The 12757-nt window shown below is 46.9% G+C and overlaps 1 protein-coding gene across 19 annotated transcripts in view; it reads left to right on the top strand.

Annotated features, from left to right (window-relative positions):
- The window catches only part of Afdn (afadin, adherens junction formation factor), a 120157-nt gene extending 110869 nt beyond the window's left edge, over window positions 1–9288 (top strand). For 12 of the 19 annotated variants that reach the window (XM_074070180.1, XM_074070164.1, XM_074070220.1 and 9 more), the window contains 3 exons: window positions 2664–3189; window positions 6277–6361; window positions 7339–9288. In XM_074070180.1, the coding sequence (XP_073926281.1) occupies window positions 2664–3189; window positions 6277–6361; window positions 7339–7492 (765 nt within the window). In that variant the 3' untranslated portion in view covers window positions 7493–9288. The remainder of the gene's footprint in view (window positions 1–2663; window positions 3190–6276; window positions 6362–7338) is intronic. The other 7 variants (XM_074070225.1, XM_074070253.1, XM_074070242.1 and 4 more) reach the window with 1 other exon arrangement.
- Window positions 9289–12757: the final 3469 nt, after the last annotated feature.

Genomic DNA, 12757 nt, shown 5'->3' with positions numbered 1-12757 from the left:
CTGCACAGCAGTGCACCCCTCGGTAAAGAGTCTGATTGTGTATTCCTCTGGACAGGGCCCAGCTTGCTTTTGTCAAGGTGATTGATGCTTGTTCAGCACTGTTTGAATTGAGTGTGAACCAGGGGAGGCACTAGGACATGCAAGACAGTCTGTTAACTTTAACTTTTCAAATAGACTATTTACTCAAACAGTACTAATTTTGGTTGATGACAAAGAGAGTAGATGGCTCATTAAAAACATTGTACAAGGAAAATTTAGTATGCAATCTGATAAATATTCTGGTTATTTACTTCTACATGTGTTTTTTATTCAAGTGATTATTTAGTTGAATTTTAAAATGAAGCTGACTTTGACATTCTGAGAAACAGGAACTTGGAAATGTAGTCCTCAGATCTTTCTGCATCTGTGTGTTTGCAGCTAAGGTTTTCTGGGGTGGTGAGGAGGTTGCCACCTTGAGACCAGGTGGGCTCTGCCCTGTCCCCGGGGGATGGTGTGTTGCAGTGCAGCTTGAGTACTTCTTGTTACTTCCCTTCCATGAAGGTAGAAGCTTTGAGTGTCACAACTTCTCATGGGGAAAAGTTTAGTTTTTATTAACAATTCTTTCCTTGATAGTGCAGTGAACTATATTAATAAAACTTCCTTTCCCGCTTCCCCGCCCCCCAAAAATATTTTAGGAAGTTAGTAGTGGAGTGATTGATTGGTCTACAAGTCAATCTAAGAATAAGATTGACAGACATGCTGTGACTCACTTAAATGAAAGAGTGGATGGTGTGAGGGCACACACTGCCTGGAAATGCAGTGATTTGGGTGTGTGTTACAGATCTTTGCCTCCCATAAAATGTGTAGTGCTCATACCTGTTGTACTGAGCAGTTTTGAAAGAATCAAAACTTGAGCTGACCCATGAGTCTGTCACCTGTGGAATGTCAGTCAGAAGGGATAATATTCCCAGGAAACCAGGTTTCCAGAACTTGAGCTGTGTGGTTTCTGGGTTTATGGTGGTGGTAGTGTTGCTCTGCTGTTCTCTGAAGTCCCCTTGGGCTATTGGGCGGATGCCTTTCTCAGGTCAGTGCCTGCCTGGCTGCCCAACCCTGCCTGGTGCTCATGGTTGTAGTTAAGGCCTGTCCTGGCCTTGCCAGAGCCATAGCAGAGCAGCCTGGCCCCCCCTCAGAGCTGTGTGCAAGGAGAGAAGAAGCAGGTTATGTTTTCTGTGCTGAGAAACTCTTGGGTTAGTTTTTCCAACACCTGTTCTCACAACTCATGATTATGTCAAATACCACTCATGTTTTAGTAACTACTTCTCTAATTGAGTGGTCACTGTAAAAAGTAGCTGAAAAACCTATTTTTATTACAGAATATCCAAAATTGATAGGTTTGCTTTGTTGCAGAAAGTGTGCATTCATTTTCTTGGTAAAGTTGCCTTGCTCATGTAATTGTGTCAGCTCCTGGTGTAATTGAAAGGGGTTGGTTTCTCCCTCCAGTGTTGTCAAGCCCCTGTTTCTTACGTAGTCCAAGACTTGACAATGCTCTCTAAAGTCACAGGGGTCATTCTAGCTTAGTTGCCCGGCAGAAGGGAATACTGACTTTGGGCAGACAAGAAGACAAAATTGCTTCTTTAGGACTTCCCAACATAGAATCAGAAATTGGGTCTGGGATAGTGATTGGGGCTGGCATTTACACTTAGCGTTTTCTCCTCAGAAGGTGAAGTGAGGACCATCATGTGTTCCCTGTGTGTGGCTCTCGAGAAGATAGGGAGAGAATGCAGCATAAAAGTGAAAATAGGGGCTAAAACTTACCATGGTGCCAACAAGGTCCCTGAAGTTCTCTTGGGTTGAATGACTTAAAATCCACTGTACTCCCTTGTAGTATTATGCACTTCCTCCAGTTTAGGCAGACTATTCTGTTTGCTCTTTCATCCCCTTCTTTTTTTTTTTTTTTTTTTTTTTTTCTTGTGCTCTGAAGCTCTTGTCAATCTTTAATAGAACTGTGCTGTTACCTTTTTAAATGTTAAAAGAATTTTAACACTGTCAACTGTAGTTTGTGCAGATGTATGTCAGAGAAAATGTATAGTATGTGTCAAAATATATTCTTGTTGCTGTTGCTACTAATGCTTGGCTCTCTAATTTTCTGTTCATCAGGGAGTTTACTAAGATTTAAAATATAAGTTAAGAACTGTGGAAAACATATGTTAGATTGTTGCTTTGGGATAATGAGTGATGTTTCTTAACAATTTATGGTTTCCTGTTAAAACACAGCAGTAACAGGTAAGTTAATATCCTACCAAAACAGAAGAGGAGAGAGAGAGAGAGATGGAGAGAAAGAGAAGGAGGAAAGGAAAGGATGGAGAGGATTCAGAGTCTAGCTTGTGTAATTACACTCAATTCAGCCTACAGGTGATTCATCCATGCTTCTGAGCAGTTTATATCAAATAGTCCAGAATAGTGAGAGTGTACTCTTAAGTCTTGGAACAAGACTGTCTCTGGGTTGATCTCCCTCTTCTGTTGCAGTAATTGTTACAGTGACATGTGATGTCCTATGGACCGGTTGTCAGTGTGGTGATGGGGAGTGATGGTCAGTGTACATGTCATTCACTGTGAAGGTCCAGAGGGTCCTCTGATCTCTTCCTGACTTCTGACCTTGCACTCTTGTCTATTCCCGCCTGCAGAGGCGACAGGAAGAAGGGTATTACAGCCGCCTGGAAGCTGAGAGGCGCAGACAGCACGAGGAGGCGGCGCGCAGGTTGCTGGAGCCCGAGGAGCCCGGGCTGTGCCGACCTCCACTTCCACGGGACTACGAGCCCCCGTCCCCGTCCCCTGCGCCCAGCGCCCCTCCTCCCCCACCTCAGCGAAACACCTCCTACCTCAAAACGCAGGTCCTCTCCCCAGATTCGCTGTTCACTGCCAAGTTTGTTGCATACAATGAGGAGGAGGAGGAGGAGGAGGAGGACTGCGGCCCAGCAGGTCAGGATAAGTACTCCAGCATGAGGAAGTCTCATGGGGACCTTCCTCCTGCCACTCTCAGGCCACAGCAGATCCCCTGCCAACCACGCCCAGCCTCCGATGGCATCTTTCTCTCCAACTCATTCCAGCCACCCTCGGCCACAGCCAACAGTACTGCTCCCATCCACAGGGCAGGCCAGCCCCCCTCCCCTCCAAACAAACCACGCTTCTGCCCTCGCGGCCACTATAAAGGTAGAGGTCAAACGGAACGGCAAGTCAAGCTCTCCTTTCATGACAATTGGAGCCGGATCTCTGCATACTGGCCACTTGGCGCAGTCTGTGGAGATCGGGCCTGCCTTGGCATTTGGGTTTCACTTGATCACTCTCAGCATGGTGATCTCCCTCTGCCTCCCCTTGTGATGTCTGTGCTAATGCTCTAATGATGAGTGTCCGAGTGCTCCGATTGATTTCCTTATACTTGAAGAAATTCCGTGTCTTTGATTTGCTGACAACAATCAGTCCTCCTCTGTCATCCCTGAGTCACTTGAAGTACTGTTGGTCTTGGCTTTCATTCTCTGCCTTTTCACGTAATTCCAACCTTTGGTCAAAACAAGGGCCTTTTCGCACATCAGTGCCTTTAAGTTTCCATTGTTTAATGTGAGTAGAACTTTGGGTTCTGCATCCAGTGACCTCTGTGGTGAATCATGTCCTTCATGGTGGCATGGTTGGGTGGTGGAGCGTCTGCTGAGCTGGTTAGCAGCAAGGCTTTGTGGGCTATGCAGGCTGCCAGGTGCCAGAGGCCAGAGGCCCTGGTGATCCGAACTTCCTCTGCTCCCCCTGCCCTTACTCGCTCCATTCCTGTTTCTACCTCGCTGTCTTGAAGCTCCACCAGCCCGCTTTGGTAGGCTTGCAGCTGCTATGAGCTCCCAGCTTATTGCTGAGCACAAGGCCCTCCTGTTGCCTTCAGGGCACAGAGGCTGAACATAGCCCACGGGATTCAGTAGGCAGGCTGTGGGTGCACTGGATGTTGTGTTTAAGATGTGGCTAAATTATACTCAGTTAACATCACTGGCACCAAACATCCTCAGATACAGTAGTGAGGTTTTAATCAGTGCATGTGTCTTCTAGATTCTCTGATTCTGCTTAAACATGAGACCTGGCAGCTGTGACAGCAGTGAATTTTCTAGGACTCTAGAAGTCAGGGTAGCCTGACTCTTCTGTTCATACAACAAATGAGTTTGTCAGAATCTTTTTTCCCACCTGAATCAGAGCTATAATCCACTTTGAAGGCTTGATGTATTAACATTATTTACATTGAGTCACTCTGAAAGCCAAAATTAAATCTTTTTACAAAATTTTTATGGTGTGTTGAGAATTTGCTGCCTTGAATGGTAATAAATTTTGAAGCAAGGTGCTATAATTTTGCATCAGATTTTATAAGCTGAGCTGTGCATATTTTATAAGTGTCATGACACATTTGTAACAGACTACTGCAGTTATGGATCACTTCTAACCATCGTGGCTCAGTCACACCACTGACCTTTGCTTTGTCTCAAACCTGAAGTACCACTCAGGAGCAGGTTTTAGTCTGTGTGATGGAGCCCTCGTGAAGCACACAGCTGTCTGCGCCATGTACAGCTCATGTTGCCCTTGTCCTTGCTTCATTTCACTCATATGCCACACTCTGTGTGCAGCCTTCCTCTTCTGAGCTCTCTGGCAAAGCATGCGTGTGCAGACGGATTTGACCTCTTCCACAGGCAGTGTGAGGAACAGGATTCCCATGGAGATCAGAACAAGCCACACTGGATTTCAACATAGAGATCTATAGTTTCACAATGCGTTTGTGTTGCCAGTGCTCTTTGGAAATAATTTGTAATTAGCAATGTGTATGTGTATATATATGTGTGTATGTATATATATACACATATATATATATGAAGTCAGGTGGAAGTTCCTGGTGTTCTAACAAACTAAGAGCTCTGGAAAGTTTGAAGAGTATGTTTGCCAGTGGAAGAGGGCAGTATCTTTCTCAGCAGATCTCAAAAGATACAACAGTGTTTTAGAAACAGACAAAGGGAAGAAAAAGTGTGGAATTCAGATTGGAAAAAAGAAAAACACAGGCAAATAGTGTAAGGCCTTGTGGATTGCCGCAAGGTGGAGACGTGTCTCTGTTGCATCTTTCGAGTCTTTGCTGTGGGACACCCATACTCTGAGACTCGGGGCCCGAGCTTGCGATGTGAGGTGCGGTGTGGAGGCCTCTGTGCTCTGCCCAGATATGTCCAAGGAAGTCTGCACCATAGGCTCTTCATATGGAAGAAAACTTGTCCTCATGCAACTGGTCGAAAGACGAGAGTCTTAATGTAATAATACGGAAATAATTTTGTGGCCTATTTAATCCAGTGTTCAAGGCTGTCAGTGTTTGCTGAATATTTCCAGCATTAGTACTCTAGCCTATATTATAAAAAGAAGGTCCTCAAGTGTGAATTTGTCTTTATTTTTAATGCTACAATTAATAGAAATACATGCACACTGCTGTCATGCAGTGTGATTTTAGTGACGTTATTAGTGCTGTCATTGTCATGTACTTGGATGCATTTAGAACCTTTTGTCTGCATCATCTTTTTACATCTTCAACAACCCCATCCCCACTCACCCCACAAAAATGTTTCTGGGCAAATGCTACTGTCCTCTGGTTGATACTGTGCTCAGCATCTGGTGCAGGCGAGGGCCCAAGCAGATTCTCCTTCAAACCTTGCTGCTTGCAGCCTTACTTTATTTTGCCAGGGATTTCACATCTGCAGCATTAGTGTGGAACACTAAAGTTTTTTTTGGTTGTTTGTATAAAAAGCTTTATTTTGGTTTTAGTAAGTATAGCCACTTACCTTGAAAAAGAAATTTTCGTAGTTATTCTGAAGAGAGGAACTTCAGTCGTGTGCTTACTTCTTAGTCTTTGGGGTTGTGTTTGTCCCAGTTTGTAATGAATTTTCAGTGTCAGGAGTATGATGAGAAGAATGGCTGATCCTTCATTTTAACTAGTCTTCTGAATTCGTGGTAATTGTGCATCTTGGCTTACGTGAGCCTTTTCATACATATCCACTCTAGTAGTTGGGAGCACAGGTCAGTTACTTAACACCTGTTGAGTGTAGGGATTGGATTACTCTGGCCACCAAGATGAAATTTCAAATTGGGGAATCTTTAATATGAAGAGCCTTTTGTTTTCTTGCTTACTCAGTAATTAAAGGTGTCTTTTTTTTCTCGTGGGCACGTGTGTCATGATCATGAGTAAAGTTTTAGAAATAATCAATTACTTTAACTTGGACTTTTTGTTTTATGGAAAAGGACCGCACTCTTACCTGGGGTCTGCTGGGACAGTCACAGGAGCCCACGATGTTCCTCGGGACCCGAGAGAGAAGCGCACAAGAAGGTACTTAGACGGTCGTGCTGGCAGCTCTCACTGCACTATGGCATTTTTAAACTGTGAAATCTGAAAGACTTCATGATCAGCTCAGATGTTTCCCATTGTACAAAATCTTGTGAGCGTGTAGGCTTTTTAAAGTTTGTGTTACTAAGATAGTTCTAATTTAGACAGTGGTGCAGGACTGCACTTCCTGCCAGACTGCAGCATCTGCAGCCATGCTTGTTGTGCTCTATCACAGAGCCTTGCTCAGCCCCCAAGGCCAGCCAACCCAGTGGTACACAGAAGACAAGTGGGCTTTGTGTCACCACCATCTGGCCTCACCTGGGGCTTCATTAGAAGCATTGAAGTTAAATTAACCAGTACCATTCCAGCACTTAATATTAAGTTAGATCTACTTGTAGACGCCTCTGGATACACATACGGGTCATCCACATGCTCTGTGTTTTAAAACTGGACCTTCAGTGAAACTCGTTTACCCATGCAGATACCTGCTTGCTGGTGTTCTGCTTAATAGTTTGTCTGAGACTCAGCTATGACCTGAAAAATTACCACTTTAGGAAGGAGAGCAATTTGCCCATTTTTCTACATGGATTTATTTATTTCGGTTGTTTTTTTTTTTTTTTTTTTTTTTTTTGAGAAAGGATCTGACTAGGTAGTCCAGGCTGGCCTCAAGCTTGTGATCCTTCTGCCTCACCCTCCCAAGTGCTGGGATTGTAGGTGTGTACCACCACACCTGGCTCCTACATGGATTTAAATGCAGCCTCCATGAGTTTAATTTTAGAAATTGTGAGCATATAGGCTTTTTTAAAGTTTGTGTTGCTGACATAGTTCTGTTTCAGACAGCCCCGGTCAGTATAATTATATCAGCATTCAACAACGAATGGGTTTCACTGAAATTAATTGACCATTATGCAGATTTACCAAGTTATGGGCATGTGACCTGCATTTTGATGGGTAATCTTTTATATTTTCCTCTTGCCCAGCCAAGATGCAGATGTACCTGGAAGTACCGGAGCCCCTGAAAACCTGACATTCAAAGAGCGCCAGCGCCTCTTTTCACAAGGTCAAGATGTGTCTGACAAAGTAAAAGCTTCCCGTAAATTAACAGAACTTGAGAATGAACTGAACACCAAGTGAGAGGAGGAGAGACTCGTATTCACCCGAGTCTGCCCAGCCATGGGCTTGCAGTGTGAGCCTGAAGAGAAAGGAGGAGGTTCTGTTTGGAAATGATTACTGATTTCTGCTTCTAAAATGGTTGCGATTTAGAGATGTTTTGATTCTAAGAGAAATGTTATCTTACTTTACCAAGAAATGATCATTTGTACAACCTAAGCCCTATCTGATTCTTAGTCATCTGACTTGAGTGTGTGTCTTTTTAGTTTCTTCGTGGAGTCTTGGGCTCAAGGGGCAGAATGAAGGGCAGTAAAGACACTGGTGTGTTTCTTCCCGTCTTCTCCCGTAATCATTCCCAGGAACACAGACCAAGAAATTCTATTTCTGTTCTTTCTAAAAACTTCATTTTGACTACCAGACAATAGCTGAACTGCCCAGACCTCTGTGAGCACTCTAGGGCCATCGCCTGCTTGCAGGAGAGAGACCTGAAGTCTGCTCCTCCTGCCCCTGTGGCCTTCTGCCCCAGGATACCTTCCTGTTTGTGCCCAAGCCACCAGGACAGCAGCCTCCTGGACACAGGATGCCCAGTTCTTAGTTCCTGACAAGTGTGAGCCCTCCTGATCAATTCTGAATGTTTGATTGAATTAAATATTGATTAATATTTGATTTTAAGTTTTCTCAAGGAAAAAATGTTGAGGATTTACTCTTAGGAGATTTTGTTTTTACAAATACCAGATTGTTGTTAATGACTCACTGGTGAAAATTGAAGATGACAGTTAGTTAGAAAGTTAATACTTCAAAATTCAGAGGTAAGAGAGCTCTCTTGCTGAACAGTTCATGTGACAGGGATTTAAAAAAAAAAAAAAAATCTGAGCAACATGGGACATTCATACCTGACACTCAGAGCGTAACTGTCACTCAGAAATTTTCAGTTTGAAAAAGAAAGATTTATATTGATACACTGTCTATCAGAAAAAGAAGGAATTCAAGTACTACACCACCTGCAGCTTAAATATTGCCAGGATGACGCATATGGAAGTTGAAACTATGTTTCTTTTACAGTATAATAGAGTTATTTAATTTTAATTTGTGAATTGTGAGTTGCCACTGTCGGTCCTCCAGCTGTAGGTGTGTGGCTGACATTGGTGGGGAGACGGACCTCAGTTTGTTTATATGTGTGATGTTAAAAAGGTGAATTACTTTGTGATTTCAAGCACATGTCCTATTTGACAAAGCCCTAAGTGGGTCCAGTGATCTTTCTGTACCGTACTGTTCTCTTATATGTCTGGAAAATATGCACACTTTCAAATGGAAGAACAGAGACATCCGCCACCCAAAAACCACTTTTAAAAAGAGTTGTATGATAAGTCATTGAAAGTGTAAGTGTAAATATTTTTTATGTCTATCAGGGTTCTTATTTGAAAGTGTGCCTTTCCCTTTTCCTCTAAGTAAGAGAGTTGAATGGTCCTGAGAGTGACAAAGGATTTGCACCTGCCTGGGGAAGAGCGAGTTCCTCTGGTGTTCTGAGAACACTGTGGCCTGGAGGAGACGCTGATCATTGGGACTCTTCCCACATGGGAACCACACGCGCGCGTGTGCGAACATCGGTAGACCTGGGGAAGTTATCTGTGTGGTTAAACAACCCATGGCCAGGTGGACCCGGCCATCCCTGGACCTCGAGGTCAAGAGTGAGTGTGTGTAAGAGCGCGTTTCATAATGCACATCCATCACCATGGAAAAACATCCAGAACTGCTGTAGTTTTCCGTTTCTACTGTATTTCAGTTGCAACCTATTTTTAATAAACTTTGTATGTATTTAAGACTATTTGCTATTATTTTCAAAGTGCTGACAAAGTTTATATTTGTAATGGCAGCCTTCCTCTGCCCCATGTCCACCTGCCGCTTGTTCATTAAACAGTGCCAAGTGTCAGTCCCGTGTCAGGCAGTGTTTTCTGTCTGGGGGGAGGTGACTCTTCCAGCTGGTCAGGAGCAAATGCTGTGGCCAGACCAGGCCTGTGCACACTGGACCTGAAGGGCCAGACCCACCCTCACTTCAGTGCCTGTCTCTAGTTGGCCCGTGCTTCATAGCCTGGGAGCAGCAGGATGGGGCACTGTTTTAGAATTTAGAGATTTCAGGGGAGGGAGGGAACGAGGAGCTGCTGGTCAGGATGGAAGAGCTCCGGGTGGACGGGAGGGCCTGCTGCTCAGCAGAACTGGAAAGGGGACTTGTATGAAGGGAGAACCCGAGGAGAATGAGTGCACTCAGTCCTCCCATACAGCTGTGCCTGGAAAGGTACTTTGGATGGAAAGGAAGGAGAATTGGAGCTCGCTTCTCTGCTGTTACGGAAATGATCCTGAGCTGCAGTGGTTCTCTGCTGACCGACTCTGGCTCGCGGTGTGCTCTGCCGCATGGAAGGGTGATGACAAAAGGCGAGGCTTCACACTCAGGATCGGCACATTGAGCAGAACTTGAGTGACTGGCAGATGGACAGGTGTTTTTATTCCAGTGTTTGGCCGCTTATTCGGAGAACTTGCATGACCTGGGAGGGCACGTGTTTGGCTTCAGATTGGGGCTCGCAGGTCAGAGTGACGAGGCTGTGACCAGGTAGATGGGAGCGCGTGCGCTCTCTTCTCGTAGGTGTGTGGTTGGTCACGCAGCTGTCTGACGAGGAGACCAGGGCGCCATGACGGTAAAGAGAAGGAAAGGCCGGGGCCAGGGGCGCCATGGCCGCTGTCGTCCACTTGCCCCCATCACCCACGAGTTGCCCTGCTGGCCGCGCCCCCTGTGGCCACGCCCCTCGTCCGCTCTCAGCTCTGCTCGCCACGCCCCCTGTGGCCACGCCCCTCGTCCACTCTCAGCTCTGCTCGCCACGCCCCCTGTGGCCACGCCCCTCACTGCACTCGAGTCCCTGCTCCCCGCGTCCCCGCACTTGCGGCCCTGGCCACGTCCTCCCGTCGCTAGGGACCGAGATGAGGCAAGGAGCCTGGGGCGATGCCAGGGGACTGGCCCTACGGGGCTTCTGGGAGCAGCGGGCACGGCAGCTACAGCATCACGTGCGGGTGAGTACGAGGGGCTCGAGACCTGCCCCGCCCCGGGCCTTGGGGCTTGGGGATTACACTGAACTACGAATGGCACCTCAAGCCCGCTTGGGAACAAGGGCCAACTTGGCTCCCCCTCCTCTTATCTGGACTTCCAAAATCCAAGGGGTGGTAGACCGGAAGAGGCCCTCCAACTCCTACCTGAGGTCCTCCTGCCTTCCCACCGGGGATGCCTACAGTGTCAAGTTCTGGGAGTGCCATGGATGATGAACAGCAGTGGGATCCCAGGCAGTTGGACAAGGAAGCACAAAACGTCAGTGTCAAACGTTTGTGACAAAGGCTGCAGCCACTGAGAAACCAGGAGTACACATTGGACTGTTCCAGTGGACAAGAAGCCACTGTACAGCAGTGGAGGCCAAGGGCTTTGGCGAGACCCCCTCCCTGGGAGACGGTCACATGGGGGGATCAGGGCTTGTGGCACACAGGAAGCCACATAGATGCCAAAAAGATGGCCGGGGCTTGGGATGCACAAGGTCAAGCAGGACACTTCAGGACTGTTATCTCCAGGTGGAGGAAATGCTCCTGGAGTGCTCTTAGGAAGGGAGGGAGAACGCGACCCGATCCGTATTTTGAAAGTAACACTGTGGAGAGAGTGATTCAAGGGCAGGAGGAACCTGAAGGCTGCAGAGCAGACCCTTGTGGGAGAGAACCTCCAGGTGGAGGCCAAGGAACTCGACCTACAGAAGCCAAAGGACACAGTCGTTCAAACCTCGAGCTTGCCTTAGAGCGTTCACAAAATGAACACTCAAGAAAAAGTACTGAGGGGCCCTAACAGCAAGGGTGTCCTGATGTCTCCCACCCCAGGTGGACAGAAGCTCCATCCTGGGGTGGACTCAGGAGCCTAGGGCCCCTTTCTCAGTACCCAACTCAGGGATACCTTACGGAACCAGGACGGGCAGGCCTCACCCCATCTCACCTTCCAAAATGGAACAGGTGAAAGTGGAGACTCCTTTCCTTCACCCAACCAACTGAGATAGCAGGCCAAGAACATTAGGGTGCAGTTGCTCTTCCCTAGCTCAACTAGGCCCAGGCTCATGACAAGAGAGGCCAGCTAAAAGGCCAAAGACACCAGCCCTGCTTGGAGCCCAGCCCTGATCTGGACATCCTAAGAGATGAGGTGGTCCACAAGGGAAGACAGGCCGAACAGTCCTAGAGGAATGGGCTGGCTTTGCAGCCTGAGGGCTCAAAAGCTGGTGTTCTTAAAAGCAATGAATCTGTATGCTATGTCTTCTGGGGCAAAGCACCACAGAGAGCCAGCTCGAACAGCAAGGGCATTTCTCACGGCTTGGGGGGGCTACAAGTCTGTCTGGGATCAAGGCATTGATGGGTTTGGCCTCTGAAGTCTCTGTAGCTTTTCACTGTGTCTTCATGTGATCAGCCATCTGAATGTGCACCCCTGGTGTGTCTTTATGTGTCCAAACTTTCTCTTATAAAACCACCAGTCAGATGACAGAAGGACCCACCCTTATGGCCTCCTTTGAACTTAGTCACTTCTGTTAAAGGCCCTGTCTTCAAATGCAGTCACATTTTAAGGCCCTGGGAGTCAGGACTTCAACGTAGCAATGGAGAGAGGGCAGACTGCAGCCTATAGCAAGCCATGCGCTGCACCCTAGTCAGCTCAGGCACTGGAGGGAACCAGGAAGAGAGCTGAGAAGAGCCACCTGGGGTATGAGAAAGCTGCAGAAGACACTTCGAAAACTGTCCCTGCCCCAGGACAGTGGGACCAGACTTCGGGGAAACAGGCTCCAGGTCATTGTCAAAAACAATAGTTCAGTCAATAATCGGGGTCTGATACCACATGAACTCAAGAGAGGACTCAGAAAATGAGGCAGGCAGCAAGCCCTGCTACAGCCCCTCAACGCAGGATAGCTGTGTGCACAGCTGTCCTCCCAGGGGCTGCACCGATGGCTTCATACTGCAGGGAAAACAGCCTTCACTGATGTCCTCCAGCCATGTCTGCAACAGAGCAGGCAGGATGGCAACAGTAAGGACAAGCTGGGGAGCAGAGGTGGTGTCTGGAGTTACCTATTGCAGCTTTCAACAAAAATTTATAAGACGTGATAATACAGGAAAAAGACAACGAACAGCCCATGAGAGGCCCCAGGTGTTGTCAAAGACTTCTGAGCAGCCACTGTAAATATGTCCAAAGAATTAAAGGAGGCTGTGCTTACAGAAGTAAGTGAAACTACA

This window comes from Castor canadensis, chromosome 1 (genome assembly GCF_047511655.1).
Source record: "Castor canadensis chromosome 1, mCasCan1.hap1v2, whole genome shotgun sequence".
NCBI classification, from domain to species: Eukaryota; Metazoa; Chordata; class Mammalia; order Rodentia; family Castoridae; genus Castor; species Castor canadensis.
This window is presented reverse-complemented; position numbering and strand designations above follow the sequence as displayed.